The 24,607-nt window shown below is 40.9% G+C and overlaps 1 protein-coding gene and 1 pseudogene across 4 annotated transcripts; both read right to left on the reverse strand.

Annotated features, from left to right (window-relative positions):
* Positions 1-122: 122 nt before the first annotated feature.
* pcsk6 (proprotein convertase subtilisin/kexin type 6) lies at positions 123-18,311 on the reverse strand. 3 transcript variants are annotated; one of them, XM_079290219.1, is made up of 21 exons: positions 18,004-18,305; positions 16,051-16,155; positions 14,489-14,599; positions 14,251-14,394; positions 13,934-14,010; positions 13,360-13,448; positions 12,521-12,693; positions 12,202-12,414; positions 10,027-10,127; positions 8,744-8,847; positions 8,472-8,589; positions 7,619-7,807; positions 6,532-6,668; positions 6,270-6,425; positions 6,032-6,134; positions 3,082-3,278; positions 2,618-2,705; positions 2,428-2,531; positions 2,088-2,217; positions 1,353-1,465; positions 123-682 (listed from the first exon to the last, which is right to left on the reverse strand). In XM_079290219.1, exons 1-21 carry the CDS (start codon positions 18,166-18,168, stop codon positions 585-587), a joined length of 2,715 nt encoding a protein of 904 aa, XP_079146345.1. In that variant the 5' UTR covers positions 18,169-18,305; the 3' UTR covers positions 123-584. The 3 variants fall into 3 exon arrangements, 2 of the variants coding, with proteins under 2 accessions (XP_079146345.1, XP_079146346.1); XM_079290220.1 differs by lacking the exon at positions 16,051-16,155; XR_013772850.1 differs by lacking the exons at positions 123-682; positions 1,353-1,465 and having other exon boundaries at positions 2,090-2,217; positions 2,618-2,700; positions 18,004-18,311.
* Positions 18,312-21,113: 2,802 nt separating this feature from the next.
* On the reverse strand, positions 21,114-23,494 carry LOC306793860 (cryptochrome-1-like; annotated as a pseudogene). Its single transcript has 8 exons — positions 23,295-23,494; positions 23,061-23,195; positions 22,788-22,906; positions 22,492-22,626; positions 22,251-22,381; positions 21,601-21,746; positions 21,348-21,485; positions 21,114-21,174 (listed from the first exon to the last, which is right to left on the reverse strand). The product of its transcript is annotated as a cryptochrome-1-like (transcript).
* Positions 23,495-24,607: the final 1,113 nt, after the last annotated feature.

Raw genomic sequence — 24,607 nt, forward strand, 5'->3', positions numbered from 1 at the left:
GCTCCACAGTACTAATAACAGCAGAGCTAGCATGGGTAGAACTAGAAGTCATAATAAACTGAAGCATCATGTTTTAATAAAGCTGTGGGAGCCAATGTAAAAGAAGACAGAGGCGGCATGTCTGGCTTTAAAAAGCTATGTGTGCTTTATTATTTACATTTTAACTGACCTGAATATATAATAATGAAAACATTAAGTTCAAAATAAAATAAAACAAGTGCCAGCTGCAGTGTTGTTAAATGGTGCATCCTATTGAAAGCACATTCGTGATAGTGCCGTTTTACATGTTCAATACAATTCATTTTCAGTGCAGAATATTTGTACATGTTCTATATGCTGCAGTTTACAAAATGTTCTATGAAAATCACACCTGCAAAAATACAACCGAAGAGCTTCCTTCTCAATCGATACATCCACCAAAAAAAACTACCAAAAAAAAAGTTGACTTCCCTTTACAAATGAAAACAAATTGTATTCATGCATGAATGATTATAGACATAGGTTTGACCAATTGATGACACTTCAGTCTCTTTTCATGACGGATTTAGAGTAAGAGAAGGAGGTATCCAATGGTGGTTGGCTCCTCATCCGTTCATCAGACAGGTATGGCAGCAGAACTGACGGTAAAGCCTCTTCTCACAGAGACGGTTGGACTTCACCATCTCACAGAACACCTCATCAGCTGACAGACAGAACGGAGAAGAGAATCAGCTTAACTAAATAAAAAGTTAACGATGTGTGCTCCCTGTTCCAAGTGTCTACTTGATTTTAATATTTTTTCTTGTTGTTTTTTTGCTTATATTTACTACTTTTACACTCAATCTCTTTCCCCCTATCAAAATTAGATAAACCATGAAGAAAAGAGGTGTCACAGTGTTGATTAACCACATACCATAATGTACCAAAATACCATGTAACAATAACTCAGTCTTTGCAAATCCTGAATGACGATACATAATAATCCGTGGTTCCATCTGTGATGTTAACAATAGATCATCTATAAGGTCCGAATGAGGACAACCCAGCCTTTTTTCATCAATTATTTTCACAATGAATGATCTTCTCTGTTATTATTGGAGGTGGCTTCAATACAACTATCCAAATCTGGATGTCCACTATATATTCAAGTGTGATTTCAATACATACTTTCATATTTAGTGGACATCCTTCCTTGAATTGAATGACTCTCCAACAACTTCCTCACCCATACTACTCTCTATTTAGTCCGAGGGGGGAGGGGGGGGAGAGAAGCATTAAGCAGGTGGTTCGCAGCAGCTTTATCCTGGAGATTCTCCAGTGTTGCCAGTAGAGGTGCACAATGAAGCTGATGTGGGTTAGAATTTCAAACTCACCATTATTACAGGAGGCATTCACAATACAAGTCCTGCCGACCAGACTGTAACCCTCTTTGCATTTGATGCAAGTTGTTCCGGGGCCACTGCAGCTCAGACAGTTCTCCTCACACCTTGGGGGACAAAGCGAGATGAAAACCAGTAGAATGGAGCTGAAATCATCAAAACCTGGACAAACAATTTGTTCCTTTCCTATTATATACAGAGAGTTGCTTGGGAGTACTCAATCAGTAGTTCTGTTTGCTGTTAGCAGTTTGCCAAATACACCGTCCAAAAATGAATAATAAAAGTGAGCCGCAGAGCAGGGACCAGGAGGTAAAGTGTGTGCACTGGTAGTGTTGTTCGGTGTTAGCCAAACTCACCGTCAAAAACAATTACAGTGTGCAAAGTGTTTCTGCCCCACTTTGTCTCTGGGTGCAGAGTAGGGTTTGCAGATGAACTCAGCTGTTATCATTTGACCAGGGGGCCGGTTAAGAGTCGTGAGTGAGGAATAACCAGGAAGTCAATGGCAGTATAGAACATGTTATAAAAGGTGTTGTAAGAAAGTGTGAGACACTGCAACCACAAGAGGTCATTGAGCATGCCACCTTAACCGGCCACCCAAAAATATGTGTTTGCTGCAGCAGATTAGCCTTGTACAAAAACAGATGTGCGCACTAACTTAGTCACGGACGCAGTCACACACAATGATTCAGGGATGAACCAGTGATATTCGCAAGAATTAGATTCACCCACCTGTGACACATCTTATGAGGGACTCCGGCTGCCTCTGCAGCGTAATAGCCAGGAGTACAGATCTGCACACACCTCCACTCCTGCTGCAGGTAGCCCTCAGCACATTGGATACACTCCTCCTCACCGGGCCCTGGGAAAAACAGATATTAAACGCCTGGCAAGATGAAAACATGATCAGGAGCAAACAGCACTTTTGGAAAGACCTGATCAAAATATCTATACCTGAATCTCTACCTACGTTATTTGTTCAAATTAGCATTTGCCTTATCGCTAGCTTTTATTTCTGCTGCTTCTGTGAAGACACTGAAGAAACTGTATACCTGCCAAACACACTACTGACCTGTACAAGTCCTACAAGAGGAATGGCATGGGCTGCAGGTCATCTCTTCCACATGGAAAAAGGTCCCATTGGTGCATTCAGGAACACAAGTCATCCCCGCCAGACTATAAACAACAAATCCACCTCATTACAACAATTTGTTTTCTACCAAAGTTGAAATATACATGGCAATCTCACTGCCTTTACATACCGGTAGCCTTCGCTGCAGGCAGTGCATCTGTCTGCATACCTCAGGCATCTCATACAGGTGTCGTGACACTTCAGACACTGTCTCTGATCTGGCATACACAGCATGCATATGCGTCAATATACTGGTGGAAACAACAATGATTAAGAGTAAAAAAAATGAATTCAGTGCACTGCTCATTGTTTCGAGTCCGATAAGCAACTTGAGAGGCAAGGCTGGAGTTGGAGTTGAGAGACAACGTGTACAACCAAGATTACAAGCTAAGTTTAATTCAATAAAAATCTAAATCATTGTCACACAACAGCTGAAGGTGGTTTATTGTATTTCAGCCAATGCTTTCTACGTATATATAATAAAGGTCCATTATGAAAAATGTTGACAAACTCTGATCTGCATGACTGTTACATGTCGGATATATAATAAAAGACCAACTGAATTCGGTCCACACTGTGGATGTGTTGACTTACGCTCATCAGCAAAGTAACCAGGGGGACAGGTATTGATGCAGCTGGAGTTGAGTGTGTTGAGGTAAAGGCCTTTTCGACAGGAGAGACAGTCGCTGGCTGACAGGCCAACACATCCCTCACAGCCTCTATAGCAGCGTCGACAGCGTCGAGACGCTATGTCTCCATAGCGTCCAAGTGGACAGTGGCTCACACAGGTTCTACACACAAAGGTAAGATGGTGCAAAGATAGTTAGTTTACAGCAGAAATATGGACTAGCTTGTATGGGTGGATCTGTATTGATTTTTTAAAATTTGACGTAGCATCAATATCTACCTACATTTTGCAAAATTCGCTACCATAATGGTGACAAACGGGCCTTTACAGAATATTGGCGACATTCCTAAAACGACCTCTTTTGGTTACAAAAGACACTTTGAAGTTCATTCTTTTGTGGCAACATGGCATCACAAAGGGAACTTTGGGACATGAAAAACATATGGTTCTCAGTTTAGATCATATGACAACAATCCCTTTAGGACAGGGGTGTCCAAACTTTTTTCAAAGAGGGCCAAATTTGATAATGTGAAAATGCCCAAGGGCCAACAGTCCCTGCTGACATTATTTTAAACAATACAAGTAGCCTATACATACATTGTTATTTTATCATTTTATTTTCAATGACAGCAAATAGCAATGTAACCAAATGTAAGCATTCATGTATGAACACATCTCAACAACTATTCTGCCTTTCTTTCACATCTTGAAAGTCAGATAACAAAGAACAAGCCATCTAAAAGCTAATTACATAGGAACCGATCAATATTCTCACCTCAAGACAATCTTAAATATGACTTAGTGAGGGTGATGAAAAGTTGTCTAACATTTAAATTCAACACACATGAAACAGGCTCACGAAAAAAATCAAGTTGTCTCTTCGTATCTGATGATAGCTCTTCAGTGTTACGAGCCAGGCAAACATTAGCAAACTCTGTCTTCTTCTCGGGGCAAATGTTTTCTGCTATTTTCATAACACAGTCTTTGATAACCTCACATTCCGTAAAAGGTTTGTCATGTTTAGCAATTACCACGGCCACTCCGCAGCTTACTTTGATGATGTTTTCATGTGAAAGGGGCCGCTGCTGTGTGGCCAAGTTATCTTGGAGTTGCTTCACTTTTCTAGCACGGACGCTCTCTGATAGCTTGTTGTAGCATTAGCACGTTTGGTCTCGTAGTGTACATTATATTCCTTAAACAAGGCAACAGTCTCATGACAAATTAGGGAGACACAGTTGTTTCGGTTTTCGGTGAAAAAAATATTGCGATCTCCACCTCTCCTGGAAGCGGCGGCCCTCATTATCGACTTTCCTTTTTTTACTTGCCGTAGCCATGACAGTTCAAGGGTCAGAGCCAATTTCAAACAGCCAGACAGTTACAGAGTGGTGCTGCCACCATGAGGTAAAAATAGGAATTGCATGTTGAATTTGTATGATTTATTCATTCCGTTTTGACTGTGGTGGCGGGCCATAAATAATGCATTTTAAGACAGAAGGCGCGGGCCGTATAAAATCTGACCTCGGGCCGTGATTGGCCCGCGGGCCGGACTTTGGACATGCCTGCTTTAGGACATTCAAGAAGAAAAAGTCCCCGTGATAAGTGTTGCACAACTGTATACGAATAACACTACTGCTCTTGAATACAAAACATTTAGGAATCTGAGAGATTTACACAACCACAACCACAGGGTGGCCTCCGCTGCTTTTGTAGTGTGAAGTTGGTCCGTTTGAGTGGAGCACAAGGCAGACAGGCATTCCCAATATGACATGAGGGGGAGGTTCCATTTGGGTTATTTTGTGGTCACATTGCAACATTAAAAAGAAGTAATTTGGGATGTTACGTTAACATCTCCATATGGTTCCCTGTTGGTCATATGAGAACTTTTTGTAGAGAACTTAATTGCATTGATGAGAATGTGATCGAATAACTTAAAAGTGACATTCTAGTTTGATCCCCTAAAGGTTCCTGTAATGTTACTAAATGTTCTTGAAGTTGTAATGGAAGAACCTAAATGAGACCAAAAAGGAACATTGTAGGTTGTTCCCTGAAAGGTTCCTGTAATGTCACTAAAGGTTCTGCAAACTTCCCAAAAGAGAACATCCGATTGTAATGGTCCCCTAAACATTCCCAGATCGAATGTTCCCTTCAAAGTCTTCCAAATAATGGAACGACTCAACCAAAACATTGAAAGGGACTTTTGCATTTCATTTCCAGCTCCATATTTACATTCTGTCACACCACTATAGTAGTGTAAATCTGTATTTATCTTAAACTATGTTGACGCAAGAGTCCTCTGAGAAATGGCATGAACAAACCGAAACGTTTGCGTATGGCTGTCGTTGGCCTGAAAAAGGGAACTGAATGCATCCCTTACTGTCTGGTGCTTTCTGCTTAAGGAAAGGCAAACTAAATCAATTTTGAGCATCCATTGGCTGAGTCCATGTACTTTGTGGGCCTGCTTTGCCAAGAGCAGATGACCATATACAGAAATCCGGCACTAACTAATGTCAGCTTGTAGCCAAAGTAAAAGAAAAATCCTTTAAGACACAGTGGTGTTCACAATGGTCAGAAGCCTCATGTTTTTGATACTTTTACATACTATTACCTCATTATTTGACATTTTGGCCATGTTTAATATAAACACCCAACATATATATGACAAAAATAAGGAAATGCATGAGAGGTACTACTTAAAGTATAAAATCTTAACAATCAGCTGAAGGAAGCTAAAACGCTCTGTAGAGCTGAGGGGATCTGCAGAGCTGTGACAATTCTTAAGAGTTTGCCAATATGAGTGACCATTTTCACAGTACACAGTCATGTGATCCATTGTTAATAAAACTATATTTAGTCGTTCAGCTTTTAGGTTTAGGACTTTCCACTTGTCTGGTTCCATTTCCTTCTGTCAACTCTTACCTGCCACTTTTCAAGCTGCCTGAGCTGAAGTGGACACAGTTGAGGCAGTGTTCAGTATCTGGTCCGTCACAGCCCTGGTCTCCACACTCACTGTGGCATGGTCCTTGAGGAGCACCACATTGAGAAAGATCAACAACACCACCATCATCATCACCAGTGCAAACAGCTAATAACTCTCGTTCCGAAACGTGCTCTATTCATTATACTATCACTATTTCTAGACTCGATGAGCTCTCACCATTGTACTCATCTTCCTCCTTCAGCTCTGGCTCCTCAAGGATCTCCGCTGGGGCTGGGATCTCCAACATCCTTGAACACGAGTGCTGAGCACTGTGGGGCTGGTAAGGGTTCTGAGATGTGCCATAAAGGATCAGTGTCCATTCTTTTAGGTTGCCTGTGAAGTGTAACAATAATAATAAAGCTCTGGATAAGGACATCAGCTTCAATTGTGGTTCGACTAAATGTATGCCTAAGTGTGTACATTTGCTGTCGGACCTTACCCAGCACCTCAGGGTTGCGTAGCTTTGATGGTGAGTCAACAATCTCCAGAGTCCATATGCCCTCTGCCCTCTCACCCCAGAAATGAATCGTCATGAAGTCCCAGTTCCTGAAGCCCTCATTGGAACTGTCAAACAACCTGTAAACATAGTAGTGAGGTGAAATGAAATGTGAGAAAAGTGAAGTTAAGAGGCACCCAACTCTAATCAGTTTTACCTTAGACTAAGTATATTGGTACCTATTAACTATAACATTTCATCTGCATGTTTTGTTTTGGCAGGATGACAACTGCCGCAACGCCAAATCGGGCCAGACTGTAAAGTGGGGTGGCCAATGGCCCCTTCCTGAAGTTCTATCCCCCTACTTCTGGCACCCTTGCTCGTTCCACACCCATCTTCCAGCTCAGCCTGATTTTGAATGGGGGTTGGGGGGCCACCATCATCCCCTTGATCTAACCACGCCCACCTTCAAATTCTACCTTTATTTAGATTCCTACCACAAATCTTATACGTTTCGTGACTGCATCTTGCAAGGTTGAGACGCTTTCGCGCCCACAACATCCACAGACAGGAATACGGACACCAGGCAAAGTATTTGAAATTCCTTGTCTGGTAGTTCCCGCTACAGTAGTTGTCTCCAGGACAAAACAAGAGTCACTGTCGTGGCTGGTAATCACAGACAGTGCTGCAGCAGGCGCTGTGAGAGATAAAAGCAGGGGCCACCTCTTATCTACTCTGAACCATTTGAAGAAACATTGAGTCTAATTTTTTTATAAATACTTGAGTAACTATATAGGTGAATACAGAATATATACTTGCTATTTGGAACATACCTCATCATGGCCTGCATGCATAAAGTACACCACACTCAGTTTAGCAGAGATTGGGGAAGGCTGATAGACGCCACTTATGTCTTGCCAACAACAATGTTCCAGTTACTTGGGGTAATCCACAGACCTCACTGTGAACTGCTTCCAATAGGAATAGATACAAGTGGGGAATTTGGTAGAACTGACAATTTAATAAACGGCCAATGTGGTATTGATATTGGGCCTGCAGCATGCGTTGGTGTGTACAGTGTAGCTCTCACCTCTTGGCCAGCAGCTGTGATCTCGTCCCAGACGGAGAGACGAGGTTGATCTCAATGTCTCCTCGCCGTGGGTGGGCAATCAGGACCTTGACCACTACATGCTCCAGGTAATCCACGTGCTGGTCAGGTTCTTCTGAACACCCAGAGGTGGTCATGCTGCTGTTCAGACTTTGGCCAGCATGGATGTACCTGGGAAAGCCATAAGCATAGTGCAATTACAAAATTGTTAGAATAGATTGTCCTCCACTGATCTGGAACGTTGTGTCTGTGAAGTCTGCAACAGACTCTGAACAAACTACAACAAGAATAGCGAAAAGCTTTGAGAGGAAAGTAAAGCTATCCGCCTTCATCATCCGCAAAGAGCAGAGATGCAATCATGAGGCTAAAGAACCAGACACTCTTCACACCTACAAATTCTGTCAATGAAAATCTGAAGGGAACCCAGTGCCCACTGAGAGCCTGGTTGACTTTCTGTCATGAATGCAGCCACAGCTCTCACTACAGTTATATAAGGACTGCATAGCTTGTAATAATGGCCTCCAGTGCTCCATACTCCCCTAGGATCCCCCCACAAGACAAGCCATCTCCAGATTTAACAAAACATACAGTAGATATACTGGGCAGGCAAAGATCTATGAGCCATGTGTGTGTGTGTGTGTGTGTGTCAATACATTTTCATTTACATAGTGTATAAGCACAATAAACTGCACTAATCCTGATCATACATATTTTTCGATAAAATAATGGCCTTGTTTGCTTGTTCTCAAGCTACACCTGAAGCCAGAAGCCACTTTCATTTCTGCAGAAAGTTCACGGTTTAGCAACATACTTATGCGTAGACAGTTTTTCACACCTGGTTTGTCGCACAGGCATCTGACTGCAGGTGTGCTGAGGAGGAACAGTCCTCCACTTCGTAGCCTCCAGCACCAAGGCCTCTGCATCCACCAGGCCAAAACCATACAAGTGGCTGACTGTGAGAAAAGACACGGACTGATTACAAGACGAAGACAAAGTAAAGAGAGATCAAACTGTGACTTTCTTTAATTATCTAAGGCTTCAGTTTCGTATTTTCAGTATAAAACACAAAATGTATTTTGTAAGTATTAGAAGTAGAATGCAATGTGCCTCTGAGTCCCGCAGCATTGGTCTTCCAGTCATCAGCTTTCAGGTGAACTGGTCTGGATGTCTTCACCAAAAGATGTTGCACATCCCTCCATGTCAGCAAAAGGCTGGAAAAACCAAAGACACTGTTCATCTTATTTGGCCGGACAGAGCGACTCATGAACTTCATCTTTGTTTGTCTGATGAGCCTTTGATTGTTATGAGTCAGTAAAATGTCTTTAGTTCAACCAGGTTTGCAGAAATGCTTGTGTTTCTGGTAGACTGTGTTCCATTGGTCAACTTAAGCCTTTACAGTACATCCACACATGTAGATACATAGAGGAAGAGGCAACACAGCCTTCATTGGTAACTGAAGCTAAAATAATTAGACTGGTTGTATGCTTTTCCGATTGTTAACAAATCCCATGAAAAGACCTGAACCAACAATGTACCCTAAACAAGAATTGTGTGTGTATTCAAAGCCAGATATCATATTCCTCTGTGCCAGAGCTGCTTACAGCTGTTTTATATATTTTATATTTTGCCAGCCAAATCAATTTCTTTACATTAATTCAACCTTCTTTTCCTTAGAAAGCCTTTAATACTTGACTTATTTTTCTTATTATGACATATGAATTTACAGTGAATTACAATTCCTCCTCGGCATTGTGCAGATTGGTTTATGCTGTTTTGCTGGTAACACTCGTTGTCTTCTGGCTTCTTCACAGTACAATGCGTTTGTACGCCCTCTAGCGTTTTGAAGAATACTGCAATAAGCAGCTTATTGAGCATGGCAGTGACGGTACATAAAAAAAGGCCTATTTGCATGCTCGTAGTTTGTGCACCATCTACGGAGGCTCACTCTATGGCACCACACGCACAAATAAAGCTTAAAAGAGAGAGTGGCTCAACTAAACAGAACTTTGACTCTGGATAATTAACTGGAGTCACAATTCTTGCTGTAGGTGAATTTCATCACACGCATGTGTAGTGGGAAATATAATGGCAGCATCATTTCCCCTTGAGAGCATTGTGAACGTCACAAAAAAAACCATTCACACTTACTCTTTTTAAGGGTTGACTAAAGATACAATTAATTTGGTCAACATCCTGACCACAAAAAAAATGGAACAAATTCAGAGAAATTATATTTTTGGCTGTGTAACTATGCAGTATTTTGATAAGAGAGTCTTGACAGCAGAGAATCTACACAGACAGAAGGAAAGACAGAAGACGGATGGCGAAAGAGGAGGGGAAAACAGAGGATTGAGGCAGCAAACAGGAAAGACTGAGACAACTTGACTGACTTGGCCTCCAGAGCGAGGGCTATGATTCCAGCCACAATGGGGGCAGAGACAGAAGTGCCGGTATGACCGTCAGTGCAGAGGTGCCGGAGGTCGGTGGTTACCTGGAAGGGATCACAAACACAGTATAGTTCCCATTAGGTTAAAAGCAGATGGAAAAAAAACAATTTCCAGGTTCTTATGACATCTTTAAAGAGCGACTTCACATCATTTAGAAATGAGAAACACAAAGCAGTTGTCCTACTCGGACATGATTGCCAAAACAATCCACGTGCCTTGTTTGTTACTGTTGACAGGGTGATGAACCCTCCTGTGTCAGTAGCCGCTGAATCCACCAAGTCACGCAATTCATTTGTATCCTTCTTTGCTTACAAACGTATTCGACAAATTAGACAAGCTGTCAGTTCCTCAATATCAGGTAGAAGGTCTGTATTGTCCTTTAATCCACTGACATAAAACCAGTTCAATTAGCATGACACAATATGGTACTATCAGCTATAAAATCTTAGAAGAAATTGTGCAACATCTGAAATCCAGTGACAATCCAGTACTGGGTTCCTTTACAGGTCTCGTGTGTAGGATCTGCGGTGAGTTTGCAGATTACAACCAACTGAAACCTCTCCTGCATGCAAAGCGTGTAGGAGAGCTACGGTGACTAACGTGAAAACACAAATGGGGCCTTATGAAATCTGTTTTATTTTTTCCCAGATTCCGTGTTTTCCTTTTTCTTAAGTTTGTGTTTTAATATTTAAGCACATTTCATCACATCACAAAAGGTGTATTATCATGTGGTGGATGAATTTCATTTCATTTGGCTGTAGTTCCCTGACAAGTCAGACATGTGGCCTGCTAGGTGATGTGTTGGCAAAGTTTTCAGTTTGCATCTTTGAACGATGAGCAATGCCAATTTGCCTCTGATTGAGGGCTTTTGTTGGGAAGACAACAAATCGAAAAAGGGTCTCTTCGACATAACTGTGTGTTTGACTTTTTGTCTATCTACTTTCCACATGATGTGAGAGACACACCGCAGTCAAAGCAAACACAATCTCTGTTGATCTTTGGTCTTCTCCCACACAAAAACACACACACACAGTCGGTGCTACCAATAGAAAATGGTCAACTTACCACTCAAATGACTAGAACGTGAACACGAATACAGTATGACTCATAGCTTCAGTGATGTGGCTTGTTTGCTCCATGTCACGGTAACAGGTTGTCATTTCACATTTTTTATTGGTTGTCAGATTTGACAGAAACATTCGGCAGAGGCTGCTTTTTCCAATATTTATCATTACAAGATTGGAAAAAAGTAATCCATGCTTTTCTTACCACTCGCCGTGACTACTGCAACTCCTTGTCCATGGGAGTCAGTCAGTCTTCACCCTGCCTGTGTGTATGCATTTTTGTGTTGACTGCTCTGTTGACCTTTATTCTGCATTTGTTTGTAAAGCACTTTGGTCAGCATATGTTGTTTTAAATGTGCGATAGCAATACATGTGAATCGATTTGATTTAAAAGCTAGTCAAGTTCACTGAGGTTCAGGAGGGACCGTCATCCTTTTCTTGTTGATTGACAACCAATGCATGTCTGACATTCTGTGGTCTGCTTGTAGCTGGTATAGCCAGAAACCTCACTGGTAATTCAATTCCTTAGACCCCCCCCAAATTTTTTTATTTTACAAGTACTTCCTGTGCCATGACAATAGACATGTGCCATGTTTTTACTTCCAGTCAATTTGCCTCCCCTCATTTACCTTAGCTTAGCTACTAATACTAATACTCTAGCTAATTTAACTAACCACTGTCGGCCATGATAAATGTACATTCAGTAATCGTTCTCCTTTTAGCTCTGTGTTGGTCACCACCAAACTCCTAAGAAAATGATCTTCAGCTGCTAAATGCTCCAGTATGTTCACAGTCAGTTTATCAGAGCTGTGTCCTAGGACCGGCAGAGCAGCGAGGCCAATGACTATGAAAGAAATAGCCAATCTTCTCGCTGATGGTCTCGTTTACTTACCTAGGTCATATGGAGGCATCAGTATTAAATTGAGCCAGTCATTCAACAGTCCCATGCCACTGGGGTAACTACCGGTAGTTTGTTTTGAATTGTCATCAAAATTACACATATTCTATCTAACTGTCTGAGCTACAGTTAACGTGAAATGTATGCAGTACTCACAATATTCCTGTCGTTAAACTCTCCACTGCTGTATGTTGTGGCAATGATGGAGCTGCAGACCTCAAGGTACCAGGGCTTGTTTCCATTCTCCGTGGTGCTGGAGATGGAGATTGTGTAGATACTGCTGGTGTAACCGTCACATGAACAGTGATCCCCCTGTCGACCCCCGTTACCCGACGCCCAGACAAAAATGGACCCCAAGCCTTTGCGTCCCTGTGTGGCACATAGTGATGTGGTGCTGTGATTTCATTCAAACACCCAACATACATGCATAAGATTGCTCAGAGAAGTTCTGTTTTTTCTTTATGACTGATCAAACCTTCTTGATGCCTTGCTCAAAAGCTTGCTTCGTTAGCGGCCCAGGGCCATCCACTGTCTTGCCGTCATCTTTTGGTCCCCAGCTGGCACTGTAGATGTCAATGTAGTCAGGTCGTATTCCCAGGGACTTGGCCTCTACCAAATCAGTCACATCACCATCCAGCATCCGAATCCCTGTGTCCAAGGTAACGTCAAACCCAATACGTCAAACTCATTTCAAAGGGAATGAATGTCAGGTACCCAGTCTTCCTCGCATCTTCATCGGAGAATGGGTGTATAAATAAACAGCTAAAAGCAGCATCTACACAAAATAAATTTTTACTCTGCTATCTTTGTCAGATACTTTATCTGATGGCTGACGGTTATGCTTGATTTTTCACACAAAGCCCATGTTGAATTCATAAAATATATTTTGCAATAGTTACAACCATTCAAAGGTATAAATAACTTATAGGTACCAACTGGTTCAGCTCACCCGTAAACATGCTGTTTACAGGTTTACCTCTGCAGAGACCTGAGGCCTGAGGCCTGATTAATAGTAAGATCAACACATTTATTAGGATTCAATGCTTGTTTACCGAGAATGTTTGTACCAAACCTAGATTTTGAGACATTTCACTGTATAAGTGAACCTTTGACTGATTGTGGTGCTAAATTGAAAGTCAGGGGATCAACAGAGTCATTCGGATCCATCCTATATGAACCATGAATATCTGCACCACGTTTAATGGTAACTCATTGAATTGTTGCTGATATACTTATGTCTCGAACACAGTGATGGTTCAACAACCCACACTACCAGTCCGGTGTGAGTGTTTAGTAAAGGACAGAGAACTCTACCTCCAATATGAGCATTATAGGCAATCCCAACGGTACAATGGGAGTTATTGGCCACTGCAGCAACTTCACCTGCACACCGAGTTCCATGTCTACATGTAAACAAAGAACAAACACAGAAATTGCCGCCTGACACATAGCTGTGATCTGTTTCAAAGACATGTTCAAAGGCAGATGACTGTAAGCAGCAGTATAAAAGGCACATCTGAAATGAAATAACCTGTCGGTGTAAATACAAATGACAAGGCTTATTTTATAAACCACACCAAAATATATTTTACATATCATTAAAATGTGAGCTGTCAATACATCCATGCAGGTGAGTCATTCACGAATACCGAAGTTCGGACAGTGCAGTGGGCATTAAAGTTACACAAACTAAACAAAAAAGGGGTTTCAGATGCTATTGGAGTATCCAACATGCACTTTGAGGCCCTCAGTACTTGGAACCCATCTGGAACTACTCCTGCTGTACAGCGGGCACTTGGCCAGAGACATTATTAAGGGACGAGGGAACTGCAGAATAGATTTAAGTTGAATGTGACAAGGTGAAGACATTGGTGCTATTGTTTCTTACATGTTTTCATTGCGGGAGTCATAACGTGGTGTCGGGTCATGGTCATTCCCATTGACATCATAACTTGCTAGATGGTCCTAGAGAAACAATAAAGGACAAGAGAAGAAATAGCAACATATCGGCGAGGCTGAGACAGAGGAAACAGCTCAGTTATGGAAGCTTCCATCTTAGTTCTTGTACTGATGAATTGAAGCCAAACATGTTACTAACTTAGGGAAACAACCCAAGATGTTAAATGCAGAAATGAAATTCATTTAGACATATTTTCAGTTTGAACTGTATCCATATACGGAAATGGTTGGATGGATGGCACATACATAGTTCTGAGCCAGATCTGGGTGGTTTCTCTCAATGCCGTCATCCAATATGGTGACAACCACATTCTTGCCGGTGTAGCCCCTCTGCCAGGCAGCCAGAATGTTCATCTCTGAGTGACAAGGGCTGCTCTTATCATTGCAATGCTGAAAAGAAACATGGTAGACAAACACCAAGCGTCTTATCTTTTCTTGTCAAAATGGAAATGGCAGTATGAATGACTCAGTGTTCTGTACTCACAATGTACCACATGTTGGACCATTTAGGGTCATTGAAATGAATGAAGCTGGGGTCACTTTTGGCATATCTTTTTACTCTGTGTTTTACTACCTGCTGCTGAGCCCAGTCCACCTAAAGATGGAAATGGAAATAGAAAGAACACTATAAATCAGTTTCAAGTTGAAGAAAAGTCAGGCTGTCCACATCTATACAATTCTATGGAAACATATTTTTCTGGATAATTAAAGTCAAAACTTGGATTTTTCAAAAAATAGCAGCCAGTTGCACCAGTTACATGCAAGTTATCTTAGTGTACAAAGTCACTGAACCATTTGTTGAAACTAGTTAGTTTGATACTCAAACTGTGTCGATGTTGGGTGGCACTACGGAGACGTGAGGTTCATCTTTGCTACTCTGGTGTTAAGTCCACACTAACCAAAATAGTGTAGAAATATGTGTGTGCGAAAACAAGTCTACAGCGAAGAGACCATTGGCTGAAAATAGCTTGTTGTAACGTGAATCACCAAACAACAAAAACAAGGTACTTAGACTAGGACAAAGCATAGAGTGCTGCAGAAATAAGCGTTACCTGGAAATAAGTTTGCATTTTTGGCACTTCTGGTTCCTCCATCTCGAAGTCAATCGGTGTTTTGAATGGTTTATTTTTGGTTAGAAGATTAAATAAGGTCTGAGGTTAACACAAGCTTAACAGACTTTTACTTTTTTGTTCTATAAAATACGTCAGTATTTCTCGTGATTTTTTAAGCTTTTACGTGTCTTAAGAAAGGCAGCTGCCACAATGGCTAATTTATATAACAAAACAACGTCATCACGCCGACAAGTCCACCTTTACAGCCTTGCTGTGTATACTCACACTCATGCAACCGTGGTGTTTGTTTAGAGCCTAAAGTTAGCTTTTTACTTCATGCCCATTGCAGACACGCTTCAAAAATCATAAGTGGTGTTCACTTGTGAAGCTTCTCTTGTGAAACGTGTAGGGTATAATAATCTCTGTGTGTTTGCCACAGAGGTTATTTTCTTCAATAATCCAAAATCCAGTGCGGAACCAGTGCGATTAAATATTCTGCCGTGTACACCTATGTTTTTCCTACTGTCACATATCAAAAATAATTCTATGGAAAATCCCAATTTGGTATCAAAACATTACTTTCAACACCAACAACATTTTATTGTGGTACCTGTGTATTGACCTTTTTTTCTTTTCTTTTTTTACCATTTTGCTGTTTTGTCTATTCAATTCCGGTTGCTGTTTCCTCTTATGAACCCATTTGGATTTCAATGTTGAGTATAACCGCACAAATAAATATGTCATTTTCTTATAATTTGAGTGGAAAAGAAAAGGTGGGTCAATATTTTGAAATCATGTTTTCACACCACTGTACAAACCAATTCAATGGAAAAAATACAGAAATATGTGAACCGCTGCCAGTATTCTAAACTTTGTCCAGGATTGGCAGGTCTGCTTGGAAGACTTTAGACAAGAGGAAAAACGTCTTAATGTGACCATATCTCCTCTGTTGAACATTTTGATTCCACTTGAAAGAAACTGATAAGAGTCTCACCTCAGGATCCATATGGATGAAGCTGTGGGGCCCCTTGAAAGAGTATACAGCTCTGCGAACCACTCTGCTGTGGTGGAAATGGTAATAGTCCTCCAGACTTCCTATCTGATCAAACACATCCAACACCAACATCAAGACGATAACAACAACCACACTGGAATGTAAGCTATAAAAAGATGGCTCAATATCTTCAGCTGATGTTATCCAAATGGCTTTTACACTGATGTGGTCTGGCTTATCCTTAATTTAAAACACATTTGGGCCATCTGTTTGTGATTCAATAAATATGCATGTTCTCTCTTGACTTTACAACTAAAATGTGAGCATGATTCTCAGCACATGTGCTCAGCTGGCTCACTGCAGTCACTGCTGTCTTCATCCTCTCCCTACCGCCTCGGCCTCACGTCTTGAGTTATTCTCTTTTACAGACTGTAGGCCTATCCAGTACCACTTTCTAATATGGCAGCCTTCAAGGGTTAAGAGGATGAATTGCTATACGTGAAGTGTTATTACATGTTAATAAATACTTTTCTGAAGGTTTACAGATCACTTATAGGTAAACAGTGCACATCTGATTCTATAGGCGCAGGACACAAATCCAAAGTGAAGAAGAAGCTCCTAAAATTCTAATGTTGCAATGTTTCACGGTCCTTATCAGGTAATCATCTACGTGAACTAAAATCAGGTTTAAACACAAACAAAAAATGACATTCTGCACCTGGAGGTACAAGAGATTATCAGGAGATACAAAATAACACTCATCAGCCCAAAATGATGTACTCTGCAGATAAAACAATTTAGTCGATTAAAAGTGCAAACCTGTGCATTAATAGACTAAAATTGGTTTATTAAAGTGCAAACGTGTATTATGTATGTTTGCACTATTAATAGACCCATTTTAGTTGAATTCCTTATTTAAAGGGCCAGTGTATAAGACATTCAGTGGTGAAATTGCGATTGCAACCAACTGAAACTTCTCCCGTGTGCCAAGCGTGTAGAAGTAAGGTGGCCGATGTGAAAATGTGAATGGCCCTCTCCAGAACCAGTGTTTGGTTTGTCAGTTCTAGGCTACTGTAAACGAATCATGGCCGACACCGTGAAGAGGACCCGCTCCATATGTAGATATAATAAACTTATTCTAAGGTAAGAAAAACACGCGATTTTGCATCATGTGACATCCTAATTTTAGGGCTGCTGTCATTTTTTGTATGTACATCATTATCAGTTATCAGCCAATAATAATAACAGGTTTGGGGTTTCCGTGATTGTAAAAGAAACATTCCTGGCGGTTGTTTATGGGTTTCACACTTTTAATTAGCCACCAAGTTTAGAGAAATGGATGTTAATTCATAAGTTGTGAAGAAAATGGATTTTGGTCCATTTTTGCAGATGCCAAGTAGACACATTTCCTGATGGATAAATCAAGTGTCTTGTTGGAGGAGGATAAACACAAGCAAGAAGGATTTTTCTCACTCTGGCAACCAAAAAGTTATTTTTGTTAATGGCTTACTCATCTATTTAGAATTTGAAAATGAGTTATTAACTATTAATAACCAATAAAAAAAACGCATTAGAAAGTGCCAGCAATTTGGTAATCTTCGTTGTGTATGTTTCAATATCTTAGCAGTCAATCAGTTATCTCAGACAAGAAAATGTGGTTTGGAAAGTTACTACAACAGAACATTCATTGCAACCGTTACAACCTCACAGATCTTTGGTTTTAATGGGTTAAAGTTACAGAAAATCCATGTAATGGCAACTATGTGGGTGGAAAATCGTGAATTCTCAAATATTTCCTGACATCCACATAAGATTTATATTTATTACATTATGGCTTTCAAATTGGCGTTCACTTCTGCTTCAAACAGTTGAGAGATCAGTGAACAGTGAACTTCATGCTAAAGACACAAGGCTTCCATAGCAGTGATATGAAATAAACAGGGATCAACTTACCTGTCCAAAGTTTATATATCCATACTTTGCTGCGATTCTATCAGCTTGTTGCTGACCACCTGTGATCTGCACCGCCCAGTGGTTTGTAAACACGTCACCGTGTCCCGATACGACTGATAGACTCGTTTCAACTACCAATACAATGAACAGCAAGAATGAAGTCATTGCGACCTCAAAGTTGAAAAAGATCAAAGTCGGTTGAAGAGATAAGTGTCGGATCTTTGTTTTAGCAAGCACCGTAGATGTTTGGTAAAGTCTGTCGCAAAGCAATCATGAAAACGTCCCGGTGAAACTCACAGTCCTGCAGTTGAAAATCTCGGAGGTGCTGCGCGGTACTAACGCACGGCAGCAGCCAACGACACAGAGATCACAGCGAGACCCGGTGAGGATTAAATCAGCACCAGAACCGGATGCTGCTGCTTTGACCTGAAGTGATTTACCCGCAGGAATGATTACGTTTACACGATACTCTACAACAACCGCAAATATGAACGCAGTTGCCTGTATTAAAACACCTCCCACTAAGTAGGCTTCTTAATGCATTTTGTGGCATGTCATACACGAAAAAAAGACTGAGGAAATACGTTTTTAATTAAATGACATAGTTCATCCAAAACAAGCTGGCCGCAGACAGGTTTGAGGAATTGTCTTTGAATAACAACCAGTGTTTGTTGAGGTTCTTCCGCAAAAAGTGAAATAAACTAGTAAACACAAAAAGAAAAGACAGGTCCTCACTTATCTCATCGAGAATATGCAAATATGTCACAGGTGAACATATAGAACACCGGAAAAGTCCGTTCTCGGTGTTTGTTACTTTGACACAAATACTCTATGTTTCATATTGGACGATGATTGGGGCCCGAAACAGTTGTGATTTTACAAACTTGCTGATACGCGTGTTAAACTGAAATTTAAAGTGAGCGCAGAGTAACTGCCCCCCTCCTTTCAGCAGATGAATGTGAAAACGAAAAAGGCATGTCTGTGCACAGTGAAGCTAGCAACAATAAGAAAAACACATTTTTTATTGGAGGGGGACATGTGAATGAATAAATATTACATGTGCAGAGTGTAAATGCACAGAAAAACTATCCAGCATGAATGAACCTGAACATTGAACCTTTATAATTCTATCTGTAAAAATCAATTTCCTATTTATACAAAAGGAGTTTGTCAACTGCTCAGCTGAAGGCAGGTGAGGGAGGACAATTCATTTTCTAACAAACTTGTCAGTCCATTGAATAGGCAAACAAGGACAACTTATTCCATTGACATAATATTAAAAAGGTATCTTTTATGTATCTGATCTGTAAACATGTTTCAAAATATCCCTCTGTTCCTATACATGCAATAACAATAACTGCTGCATATTTGTAACTAGCCCAACTGGTTTTTGGTTTTTAGCAAGATACAGATATTTCTAAATACAGACAGAAATGTTTATATATATATATATATATATATATATATATATATATATATATATATATATATATATATATATATATATATATATATATATATATAGACATATATACTTTTTAATACCTTTTGATCCACAGTACTGATGTGTGCCTCATAGGCAGCACTAAAATGTAATGCAAATGTTATGCGGAAGCTTTGTGGAAGTGACTTTCAGATTGTTATTTGTGCTACAAGTTATTTTGGTGTGTGTGTGTGTGTGAGAGAGCGCGAGCGAGCGACAGCCCTGAGAACATTTAGAACTGTACTATGACTCACTGCCCTCTGCAGGCACACTTGAAAAGTGTATTTACACCTCTGCACAGCACATTTGAGCAATCCTGGTTTTGAGTTGTGTGACAAAGAAGAAACTAACCCCCTGTCGAGTTTCTTGAAGCTGTTCTGGAGGCTTGTGGAACAAAACCTTACAAAGACACTCGTATTTTGACATATTTACCTGCAGTATTGTTCATTTTGGGATATGGGATGATGATAACTGCTCAAAGAGGTGTCTGATTTAGTCCACCGCTTAAGTATCTGAGTAATCTGAGTGTCGATGTGTCCTTGGGCAAGACCTTTATCCGGGTGTCAGACATCTCCCTGTACAGGATACATAACTCTGATGCTTTTTCATCAGAGTTAAATAAATCAAAAATGATTTACTGCAATGTATCCCCATTGCAGGGAGCCCCTCTCCCACATAGGACACTTGGATAGATATTATATATATTTTTCCATTTCAGGCTGTCCTACTTGGAATCAGATAAAGCTCTAAATAGGAAGCCTCAAAGCACGTAGACAGAGAATGGGACATGGAAAGCGTAGGCCTATGGTACCGATGCAGAATGCTAAAGAGCATTATTACTTACAATTTGAGCTCTCTGACTAGCTCCTGAAACTTGACACAAAATTTAGAATTTGACAGAGAGAATAATGACTCCTCGGTGACTCCTCCTAAATTCGTGAGGTGTTCTATATTGCTGAAAAATATGTTTTTTCATATTTGGGGGGGGGGGAAACAGCGCCACCGTGGCTGCAGTCAGTACTTCACTCTGGTTAGGGTTAGTTAGTTAGAGCCGTGGCTTTCTTGTGAAAGTCACGAGCGGCACGGGCACATGGGGAGCATTTATCTAAAAATACCTTGGAGTTTCTTTAATGGAAAGCATAACTTGTCCATAATACTGGACGTTTAATTTGGGTAAGGTGTGAATCGAACCGCCTCATTTTGGACATGAAAATATCTTCTACACCTATCCATGGCTGGCCTCCCTCTGTTAGACCACAGTAGTGTACATTAAAGTAGAGATGAAAGCCTTTAAGATCACATCATTAAAGTTACAATAAAAAGCCACTTGTGAGTTGTGAAGCAGACACGACTGCATCTCAATATAAACTGTAGCCTTCAGATAAGATGAGACCATCAACTTTTATACATTTTAACTTTCTACAAGCATAAAACGCACATTTATATAGATACAATATAAAAACAGTACTCAAAATAGAAAATCATACCCAATGTAGGGTGTAATAAAAAAAGAAGACATAATAGACTGCCTGCACACATTAATGAGATCCGAACATATTCTGTGATTTGTAATGAAGAGCTATAGATTACACAAAACATCTTTTACTACGCATTCATATGTGCACCATTACTTTCTTCTCTCTTTCTTCTTCAGCATGTCAAAACAAACGGAGCCTTGCGCTTTACACCTACAGGAGGAAAACTGAAAGTATTGAAGAAGCAGGATGTTCTGTAAACATGACTAACATCAGAGGAGATAAACCTCTCAGAAAATTGTACTTTTCTTGCACGACCTTGTTTTTTGCTGGGTGTTTTGTTGGATGATTCAGCAGAGTCTGCTGATCTCTTGGCATGAGCCAACTTCGTCTTGCTGATCACTTCATGCTGTGCGATGGGATACGGGTAGTCTTTACCCACGATGCATCCTGCTGCCTGCTGGACACTGCTTGGAGCCACGGCTCACTGGGCCGGGAACTTCTTAAGAAGAGGAAGGTACTTTCTATAAAGTAGAGTGGAGGCAAAATCATGAATATTATTATAATACATATATCACATGTACATACAATACATGTATCCTTTGTAATGATTTGAGCTTGTTAGATTTACAATTTTACTTGATGTAGTCTCCATTTTTGTCCGTCTTCTTGCCAAATGCGACAGGGGAGTAGACCCTGAAGAACTGGTGGAAGAAGGTACTTGCTGAGAGCCAGTTTCCAGCATTCAGAGCCCAGTCGCCTTCCAATAAAAGCTCCTCAAACACCTTCAGGGGCAGTCAGCAAAGTGAGTACTCCACAGATTTAGCATTGCACTCCTATAACACTTTCATGGTGGACGGTTGAAAAAGGATCAAAAGCGATGCAGCAGAATTCTGTCGAATCCTTTGTTTTATATTTCATGCATCCTTGTCAAATCCTGTGTACATTTTCGACAATGCAACTTGACTGGCGAGTATGCTAGTAGCGGCTAACGTAGCGGCTAACGTAGCCTAAAGGGGCTACCCTAAAGCATCAGACGGAGCATTTCTACCAAAGATGAGATGTGGACATTTTCTGTTCCTGGGTATTTATTTTTCTGTTTAGCATATAAATGTGTGTCATATATTATATACATAGAGAAATATATCAACTCAAATATGAATTAACTCTACAGGTGCTCAGTAGTTTTGTGTAATATGTTTTACTTCACTGAGAAAAGCTGTACATTTGTTGTAAACTCAACCTCCTTTCATTTAATAGAGGGCTGATTGACATCACTCTTTACAAACGGCCTCCTCAATCTCAAAGTCCTTCAGGTTTTCAATGTCTGCCTGGTTCCTCAAGTCCTGACCTTTGAAGAGCGTTTGCTGCAGCTCCAGGATCTCAGGACCATGTTTGTGTTTTTCAGATTCGGGCTCGGCTCAAAGCAGCCGGCTCTGAGATCCTATGCACGTCTTCGTGAAAGAGTGTCTGCGATCTCCACAGCCTCAAGTTTTTCTGTCTCCACCTGGATCACTGTGGCTCACTCACAATGTGTTTGTAGTTTGTCTCCAACAGCCTGTCTCTGCTTTGCTGGGACACAACTATAAAGTATCTCTGTAAGCTCTTCCAGCGTAGGGATCCCATATTTCTTCCCGTGGTTTTCTGAACAAGGCGTCTTCACATCTGTGACAGAAGAAACTGGCATATTTAAATTTGCCCCTTGATAGCTTTTACTTTCATTTGCTAGCTTTTCCTAAAGGTTTACCGTTTAAACTAACTGGTTTTTAGATTATATTTCCATGAATGCATTGTGATAATTCACTGGCATGATCCAGTAGTAGTACCTTTCATATGGTCCATGGTTGGAGCAGGGATGGGTCTCTTAGGAGGACCGAGAGTCTTCACTGTCGTCTGCATGCGGTTGTAAGCAAGCAGAGCCTTCCCATTGTTTTCCTCAATTATCCTATGAAGACATGAAAAACAAAAACGTAGCATGCAGCAGTCAACAACCCTGAAAGCAGATGTTTCATAAGTAACAATTGCATAGAAGTTAAGTAAAGTAAGGAATAAATGCCCCAATATGCGTAGGCTACAAGTTCAGCATGAGTAATTAATACCTGTCGATATCATAAAGAGTGTGAGAGATTTTGTAGATGACTTAGACTCCGTGTTCTTTGGTCAACTTTGTGACTTTCCATGTGTCGAACAGCTTGGGGAACACTTCCTCTGGCTTCCCTCTCACAACAAACAGCCTGCATGAGATAAACACACCACAATATGACAATATAATAATATGTATTTCAAACTTTCTTAACATTCATTATTTCTGAATGTCGTCCTCGTGTCTCTACCTGGAGTTGAGTTTCCTGAGGCTGCAGTCCAGGTCTGCGAGGGCTCCGACGAGGAACCTCCAGTGGTTGATGCCCACACAGGTGTTGTTGTGGAGGTGAGGGTCCAGGATGAACACAGGGTCCCTCAGAGCAGCCATCAGGGCTGGGTTGTCATGCAGCCTGAGGCCCTTGCGGAACCAGTGAACACATGTATGAGCCATGAACCTGTGAACACATCAAGTGGAAACCTTTCTTTATTCCTCCATAAGTCCTAAAGGAGGCATAAAGGAATGGCAGCACAGACATTGTATGAAGAACTTTGTGGAAGTTAGAAGATTTCCAGTGGTGCTGTATAATCTGCTCAAACAGTGGCAACAGTAACAATAGAAGTTTCAATCCTGCTTTAAATGGGACATGAGGAAATTTTGGTTGTCGACTTAAATCCATGCACCTATTTTTTTAGACCACACAGTTGCAGGAAACGTGCTTAGGTTTGGCAACAAAGACCCAAAACAACGACCCAACAACATGACGACATCATGTTGCAGCAGAGTCACATGCGCAAGCTAAACCCAAAAACGATGCACAGTTGTGAAGCAACACTTTATCTTAACACAGTCACGCTTGGTCAATGTGTTCGCTGAGATATTGAATTTGGTAATCAGCACGTTGACTTGTGTTACAAAACTGGAAGCTCTGCTACGTATACAGCAGAATCAGCCAACCAGAGAAGAGGTGACGTCCCACGTGTTGCCCCTGCAGTTTGTCCGTTTGTACACCAGATGTCACTACTGTGTAAACAATACAAGCTGCGCTGCACGTTTCGTAGTTTAAAAAGTATTAAAAAGGTGCTTTTGGGCAGATTTTTGAAAGAAAGGGTGCAGGATCTGTGCCCTCCGTTTTGACTAGAGAGAGAGAATCAACAAGTACGTTTTCCAAAACAACTCTCCAATCAACAGACCCGCGGAGGTCTTGTTCCGTTAAAGACATGGGGCTGGGACTCCTTTGAATCTGCCAGCTCATCGTAGCTCGCCGTGATCGTATAGTGGTTAGTACTCTGCGTTGTGGCCGCAGCAACCCCGGTTCGAATCCGGGTCACGGCATTGCGATACAATGTCACGGCAGATGGGCTGTATTTTGTTGTCAATGGGAGTTGACGTTAGGGACACAGACAGTACTAATAACCACCTAATATTTCCGTAAGGAAAGTTATTTTACGGGATATTATGGCTTTCTGTGGTGAAATACGTAGAGTTACGTTTACTCAAGTAACGTTAGTCTGCGAAGTACCTGCACTTTACTTGAGTTGTTTTTATTTAATGCATCGGATTTCA

Source organism: Melanostigma gelatinosum, assembly GCF_949748355.1.
Source record: "Melanostigma gelatinosum genome assembly, chromosome: 2".
Lineage (NCBI taxonomy): Eukaryota > Metazoa > Chordata > Actinopteri > Perciformes > Zoarcidae > Melanostigma > Melanostigma gelatinosum.

Excerpts from the sequence above, each read along its gene's own strand:
- pcsk6 (XM_079290219.1), bottom strand. The coding sequence starts at position 18,168 with ATGACTTCATTCTTGCTGTTCATTGTATTGGTAGTTGAAACGAGTCTA. Across the intron at positions 3,279-6,031 it reads GGCAGCTTGAAAAGTGGCAG|AACCTGTGTGAGCCACTGTC; the intron begins GTAAGAGTTGAC and ends CTTTGTGTGTAG. Across the intron at positions 2,218-2,427 it reads CTCTTGTAGGACTTGTACAG|GGCCCGGTGAGGAGGAGTGT; the intron begins GTCAGTAGTGTG and ends TGTTTTTCCCAG.